The sequence below is a fragment of the Belonocnema kinseyi genome, chromosome 7 (genome assembly GCF_010883055.1).
Source record: "Belonocnema kinseyi isolate 2016_QV_RU_SX_M_011 chromosome 7, B_treatae_v1, whole genome shotgun sequence".
NCBI classification, from domain to species: Eukaryota; Metazoa; Arthropoda; class Insecta; order Hymenoptera; family Cynipidae; genus Belonocnema; species Belonocnema kinseyi.
In genome coordinates this window covers 113939080-113947134 of record NC_046663.1, presented here as the reverse complement: position 1 = coordinate 113947134, position 8055 = coordinate 113939080, and the positions used below count along the sequence as shown (strand labels likewise).

General features: G+C 35.1%; 1 protein-coding gene across 1 annotated transcript in view; it reads right to left on the bottom strand.

Moving 5' to 3' along the window:
- Window positions 1-8055, bottom strand: part of LOC117177274 (methylosome protein 50-like) — a 28211-nt gene that overhangs the window by 8304 nt on the left and 11852 nt on the right. The window contains exons 2-3 of the mRNA XM_033367866.1: window positions 6082-6427; window positions 5729-5904 (exon numbers count right to left, since the gene is read on the bottom strand). Of these exons, the coding sequence (XP_033223757.1) occupies window positions 5729-5904; window positions 6082-6427 (522 nt within the window). The remainder of the gene's footprint in view (window positions 1-5728; window positions 5905-6081; window positions 6428-8055) is intronic.

Below are 8055 nucleotides of genomic sequence, written 5' to 3'. Positions count from 1 at the left end.
CTGACGTCTTTTTTCCAAACTAATAACATTTTTTTTAATTCCTCATAGCTACCTGTTATAACTTCATATGCGCCACTTGAAAATTGCCCAAGAAATGGAGGTAATAAAATTTTACGAAGTGATGACCAACAAAATAAAAAGTTTGCAATTCGCATTGATGCAGGGAGTTTCCTATGGGTTTCAAATGCACCATAATGAATTTTTTTTAACTCCATTGATAACCGAGTTATTAGCGATCAAAATGGGGGGGGGGGCTGGCTTTATTTTTTTTTAAATTAAAAATTAATTTTGAATCTCTTCAATTCTGCTAATTATTTCTTGAATTTACTCAAGTTTTTACTTTGTAAACTTACGCATTTGAAATATTTTGCTTTAAAATCTTCTAATCTCTTTTTAGGCATTTTAGGAAATCTTTTGATATGTTTAAAAAACCTTTTTTAATTTTTTCTTAAAGTTCATGTTTGAAAATAAAAATTATGAAAAATTTTCACACGAATATAAGGACAATTTTTTTAAATCTTGTCAGACCTTCTAAACCTTCTAATCTCTTAAAATTATTTAAATCTTTTCTATAAAATTATAAAAATTGTACTAAAATCTTTCAGATTCTTCTTTGACCATTTTTTTAAGTCTTTAAAAATCTTTTTAAATAAATCTCTTAAAATTAATTTTTTAACAAAAAATATTATTTTTATTTTTCCTAGGAATCTGAGAAAATGTGTTTCATTTTCTTCAAACTTTACGAAATTGTTAAAAAATCTTGACAAGCTTTAATTATTTTTTAATTGTCTAAAAACTTCTGAATATCTCTTAACCTTACTCAAATTTTTTTTTAAATTATGTAATATGGCAAAATTTCAACATTTTGCTTGAAAATCTTTTAAACAGTTTAAAAAATTTTTAGGAAATAATTCAAATTTTTTGTTAGATCTTTTTGCAATTTTCTCTCGAAATTCCTTTCAAAAGAATCATTTAAAAATTTTCCATGAATCTAAAGAACTTTTTTCATTTTCTTGACACTTTGAAATCTTTAATACTTAAAATTATCCTTTTCAATAAAACATAAACCATTTATTCTTAAATCTTTCATAAATCATAATTATTAAAAAGATTCTAACTTTCTTCTTCGGGATCTTCGGCTTTCTGAGTTCACTCTTATAACCTGCCCTAGTAGCATGGAACGTTCCAGGAACGTTCCGCAGGAACCTTAGGAACGTTTCGGGAACGTTCCCTGAGCGTGTAAAATGTTCACCACTTAGGAACGTTCCAGGGACATTCCACTGGATCGTTCACAGAATAAAATATCGTTATTGTTATTATTAGCAATGAATATCCGATGAACCGTAAGTGATAGGTCAAGATTAATGTCAATTTATGATATAGAAACCATTTATCAAAATAGTATATACGGTACTCGAAACTAAAAAATGACATCTATTTTTACCTATTTCTTACGGTTTTAGTCCAGTCAATCTAGCACATTTTACCCTTGACTTCTGCGTAAAATAGTAGCACCTTGCAAAATTTGACAGATGGTTCCAGGCTGTGTCACTAATATAGGCAACCGTGAAGACACATACTTTGATCCTATTTTGCGGGCTCGTTAGATGGCTCTGTAGTACTTTCCCCCGCTACACGTCGCGCAGGGTCCAAATTTTGATCTCTCTTACAGCTTCGTTGTTTTCCGAACATCAGCACATGTGAAACCTAACCCATTAACAACTGTTTGAGAGCTGATATCTAATTTTTTGTCATCATTTTCGACCTGGTGATTATCGTTCTAGTACACAACTGAACACTAAAAGAGGGAGCGATACCTTCTGTATTATTACCATAAAAACAGAGTAATATTTTGAGAAAGGAACCTGCCGATAAAAAAATTGATGTCCAAAATGATGACAACATTGAAATGAAAACTGCTTTCAAACATACTTCCATCATCTTTCTTTTTTCCTTAGAACATGTTTTTATGAAAAAAGCAATAGAAAAACAAGCAGAAATATATAAATAATTATTCAGGTAATTATTTATGTTTTTTTATTTGTTTTTCTATTGGGTTTTTCAATTTATTAAGTTTTTTGATTACATTATCTACAAATCATCTGGATATAACCTCAAGCATCCATTGTCTTATCTTAAAAACCTGCGGGCTCGTTTGATGGCACCACCGTCGATTATCGGTCTGCACTTCTAAAGCATTGAGTGACCACAGCCTGGATGGTTCTTCATACCGTCTTATAAGATATATGTAATACTATAAGTAACAGCTGAACAGCTGTGCTCCCCTCACAAAATGGCTTTCAAATGGCGAAATTCGTGTTTTTTGCATTTAATCATGGTTTCCCTACCGAAAGAAATCTCTGAGTTTTCTTCAGCGAAATAGCTTGGCCCATTTGAGTCTATAAACAAAGTCGATTTAAAACAAAATAGTCTCGGAGATAGTTTGAGAGATTTGGGTCCTTTTCAAGATCCTTTTGTGTTCGTCACGTACAGGGCGGGCAGAGTTATTTAAAGTAGTTGGTCGTGGCTAATCCGCTCTCCCTTTTTAAATTTCTCTTCAAATTATTAACACTTTTTTTTAATTGATGAATTTTTTCAGTATACTTATTTATAATTATAACTTATATACTGATATACAATTTTCTAGTTGAATTAAAAAATGCTGTCTTCTTTGGCGTATCTCATTCCATTTACGAGAAACGTTCTATTAATTCCAATTTTAAGCATTAAAAAAAAAGTTAGATATCTGAAGTCATCGAAACCAGTAGATTCCGAAATCTTTTAAGCTGTTAACTATGAAATTAAAAAAATCTACTTCTACTTTTCAATCCGAAAGCTTACCAAAGGACCCTCGAGTGTCGGCTACTCTCTTGAGATAGCCTCTCTGCTTGTTATTTATGATCGTATTCTCATTTCAATTTCGGAAAGGATATTTTAAAGCCTTTAGACCATTTGAACGAGCTTCCTGGACCTTTAAAAATATCTACCTGAGTGCCTGCGGAGAATTTCTCTAAGCTTCTTTGACCTAAAGAATTTTTAGTATATAAAGATTCTTTTCGGTAGGGTTGCACAAAAAAACGAATCGCACAACGCAAACTTGTTAATCAATGCTGTAGAACATGAAATTCTCTATATTATTACGTAATTCAAAAAAAAAAAACTTCATTATTTTACTTGCAAATTTATTATTAAGTAAGATTCTTCTTAAAACTTCAATAATTAATTAATACCCGATTTTTCTTCAAGTTGCAAATAATTTTCATTTTGAAACTACGGGCAACTTTTCAAATAACCGTATTTCCGCTTCTAATTAACATTAAGAGTTCAAATTTGTGAAGGTGATAAAAGTGCCTTCAGCCTTTCCACGTATCCCCGAGATATTCGATTTGAACCATTATCACGGGGGAGAAGGCCACTGAAAGTGACCTCTCCGCGGAGCGACAATGCCGCGCGTCCGAGGGCGCTGGGGAGGGGATAGCGGTTTCTCGCGTTTCGTTGCTCGCACGGAAACGCTGTGGCGACTTCAAACTCGCTCGAGTAGTCATATCTACGAAACTACTCAATGAAAATTGATAATTCTTTTTCTAATTTAACACAGCTCATCGAGAGGAAAAATAATCTTCACTCGAATTTGCGCTAATACAATTTTTTCATCGTATTGTTTGCAATTGAAAATTGCAACTACATTATTTTTCAATGAATGTTTATTGAAAATGTTAAAAAAACGTTTGCGCATCATCGCAAACATGCGTTGCAAATTGTTTGCAGTATTACAAATCTCGCACCAGTCCATTTCAGTAATGTTTCATTAACCGGTTTTCCGAATAAATCACAATAAAATCAACATCGACCTTGAGAATAAAATCACTGTATAAAAAAAAAATTACCTTGTACAAAAGATGCAGCAGTAACCAACGACACAAAAGAGCCCGATTCTCAGAATCCGTAGCTCGACAACTTCTGGGAAAGACGAAAAAATACACCCTCGACAAAAACATACTTTGCATAGTGATATTACCTGACGCACTTTTTAATTCCATCGATTTTCACAGTTATTACATTCAATTAGTAGGTATCTGAAATAAAAAGAGGCGAAAAAAATGCAAACAATTTGCAACGCACATTTGTGATGATTCGCAAACGTTCTTTCAACATTTTTAAAAAACATTCATCGAAAAATAATGTAGTTGCAATTTTCACTTGTAAACAATACGATTAAAAAATTGCATTAGCGCATATTCGAGTGAAAATTACTTTCCCCCTCGATGCGCTCTATTAAATTAAAAAAAGAATCATCAATTTTCATCGAGTAGTTTCGTAGATATGACTTTTCGAGCGAGTTTGAAGTCGCCAGTTTATTTCTTTCCGTTTAATTAATTATTGAAGTTATAAGCAAAGCTTACTTGATAATCAATTTGCAAATAAAATAATGAAGTTTTTTTGGTTTGAATTGTGTAATAATATAGAGAAAATTCATGCTCTACAACATTGATTAACAACTGTTCGTTGTGCGATTCGTTCTTTTTGTGTAAACCATGATTAAATGCAAAAAAATACGAATTTAGCCATTTGGACGCTACGGAAATTTTACACGCTCAGGGAACGTTCCAAAAACGTTTCGTGTTATTAGGGTGAATTGCACCCCACCTTGTCATTTTCACAATAATTACATAAATAACCCGTTTTCTTGATAAATTTTTAAGATCTTACAACGGATCTACATGACAAAAGTCATATAACCGTTAGAACAACTAGAACAAAGGTACTACTAGCAGCGCCGCATGGTTGTTTCCAACACATGGGCCATTTTCAACTCTCGGTGACAGGAGGCTGGGTACTGGATCGTAACAAGTGGTAATGAGGGGGTTGATTATGGTTTTTTGTAATAATGAAAGTGGCGCATGTGAGCGCGTTTGAAACCCCATAGGAAAGTCACTTCACCAATGCGGATTGAAAACTTTTTATTTTGTTGGTCATCACTTCGTAAAATTTTGTGACCTCCATATCTCGGGCAATTTTCAGGATTTTCAAAAAATAAATTATGGCGCATATGAGTGCATTTGAAGAATAATGAATTCATATCCGAAACTTTATATTGCATATCACTGTTAAAGATTCAACACCTGCGTTACATTGCCCCCTCCCAAATATATCTTTGTTAATTAGCTAGCGCAAAATTTTCTAGTGGTAGCGCATTTGAGCGGATTTGGGGCACAATTCAGTGGACTATAGAAAACCCAAAAATTAAGAGTGGGAGGGGGCTGGTGTAACTGACCTCCACCTATAATCGAAAGAAGGAAAGTAGGGATTTGTAGCCTGAAATTTTCAATACAACCTGCACGTACCTATTTTTGCCCGTTTTTTGCTTTAACGATGTGTAAAATATAATAACAGACGGATGCATGAGTGCTGGCTTTCAGGAGTTGACCGAGAAATGCAAGCATAGAAAAACTTCCAAAATTCCACAAAATGTTCTGTTGTCATTTTAAGTTGCTTTTAAAGTTACAGATTCCAAATATTACATAAGAAAGTTTAAATTAAAAATGGTATTTCTGGGTCATTGTCGCAAAGCAGAATTCCCGACATCTCATGAACACGAACCAATACTTTTGGATTTAATGTCTTTTGTAGGGTGAGCAACCCATTGTCTTAACTTTTAGTATTATAGTAAAATTTAAGAATTTTTTAATCTTAAAAAATATCGATATTATTTTAAATGTTATAATACCATGCGCAGGTTTCGATTTCCTTATATCCCAGATTAGAGCATCGCAATCGAGGGAACTGGATGCGAAAACTGAATTATTTCTAGGTTGCACGTCTACGCAAGTGACTGTATCACTATGTGCAGAATTAAAGGAGCACGTTGATTCAAGTCCTTCTACTATATCCCACACTTTGATACTGGAAAGAAAATTCTTATATTTCTGAATCATTTCATTTTTTTTGTGTGAAATATATATCCAATTTGACAATTTGGGAACTACATGCCGAACTCAGTATAAACAAACATTCAACTCACCGATTATTTTTTGTGAGTTCGGCATGTTTCCTTAATATTATCTTATATTAGATTCTTACCAACAATCCATTCCTCCAGAAATAAGGTGAGTGTTGTCTTCGAATACTGATAAGGACATTAAACTATCGTCGTGTTGGCAAGCATAGTTTAATGATTGAAGAGTTTTCTGTTGATATTCATCGTTTTCAACATCATGCAACTCAATAATCTGAATTGTTCCACTGTCTTCTCCAATAATGAATTTATCGTGCTTTCCTAAATAAGCCGCGTCTGATATTCCACTTTCGGATCTCATAGCTGCAAATGAGTTTTCTTTATCAAAATTGTTTACATCGTTGTAGTACCAAAGAGTCCCATTCCAGTTACGATCTATCATGTTACTCCCTCCAACAATGATGCTGTCATCTGAAAATAATTAAAAAGTTATTCAAGGAATAACTGAAAAAATCCAAGGAACATGGCTTTATATATAGTTAAAAGCTTGTCAGAAGGAAAATCGAGGAATTTCACTGGGAGAGGGTGCCATTCTGAATAATTTCACCAGTTCCCGACGAAATCGCGGTAAAAATGCAGCTGTAACTACGTTTCACAATTGTAAGATAGGTGGTTACGGTATGCGATGTTCTCAATACGATGATCAAGCAAACGTCCCGTGCTGAGGACACGGAGAGTCCCAAGGACAACCGTTTTCTGCATTTTCCCCGAAACTGTCTTAGATTTATACACGCAGGAACAATTTTCTGGCGTTTCTCGAAGTCAAGGAGAACTATGTCAGACCTCAAGGGCGCAACAAAAACAATTGTCGACAATATGAAGTTTCAGTAAATGTGGTATTTCTAATGCCGATAGTATGTATCATAAATGCCTAGGTGTGCATGCCGTGCTCTACAGCTATCACCGAGAATGCCTTGGCTCAAAATTTGGTGACGGCAAGATAAAGTGGAAATGACACTGTCTTGACATGCCAAAACGAAACTTTCCCTGCCCGACTTCAATTTGGGTGATTTAAGGAAAGCAAACGTTAGCTCGTACGACATCGACTGATTCGCCACATTTCTGTAGAAGATCTTCTTGTCCTCTTGTCGAGCAGCTGTTCACGGAAGTTTTTCTCCTGCGCTTTCTTAATCTGGGCTTTCAGGAGTGAGTACTCGAGATAGATAAGATTTGATGCATCTTGCTCAACCCTAATATGGAACTCAAGGCCGAGTGTTTCAGCCGCCTTCTCCGCTGCTTTGCACAGAAACGCTTCTTTGTCCACTTCTTCGTTTCAAATACTTTGGTCCTCACCGACAGTTCGGAAGACCAAATCCGTCGGGTGAGACGGTTGCATCTTCTTCGGCGAATATCCTTAATAGATCTTACGTCTTGAATGCGACTCTGTGGCCCGCACACATATATATATATACTAGGCAGTCTGATAAGTATCTGAAAATTCTAAGAGATGGCATTAGTATTCACTAATGTGAACCATTTTCGCCGAGCTTGATCCTTCAAATGACGCCTGTCAAAACTTCAGCTATTTATGTTTACGCATTTACAAGTTACAGCACTAAGAAGCGACTAACCTCCGAGTTTTTTTTAATATGGAAAAATCTGAGTTTCGAGTTTTGATCAAACACTACTATCTTCGCAAGAAAACGATATCCGAGACCAAGGCCAAGCTGGCTAAGTATTACCCAGACTCTGCACCGTCGATTGAAACGATTCATAAGTGGTTTACCGAGTTTCGTTGTGGCCGTACGAGCATAGTTGATGCTGAACGATCTGGGCGCCCAAAAGAGGTCACTACACCAGAAAATGTCGAAAAAATCCATGATATGATGTTGAATGATCCCAAAGTGAAATGGAGAAAGGTAGCTAATGCTGTAGGCATATCATTGGAACGTGTTGGCAATATCGTGCATTCAGTTTTGGGCATGAAGAAGCTCTGAGCGTGATGGGTGCCGCGTTTGCTCACAGTGGACCAAAAACGAATTCGTGTGACAACTTCCCAGCAGAATTTGGCATTATTTTCGCGTAAGCCGACCGAGTTT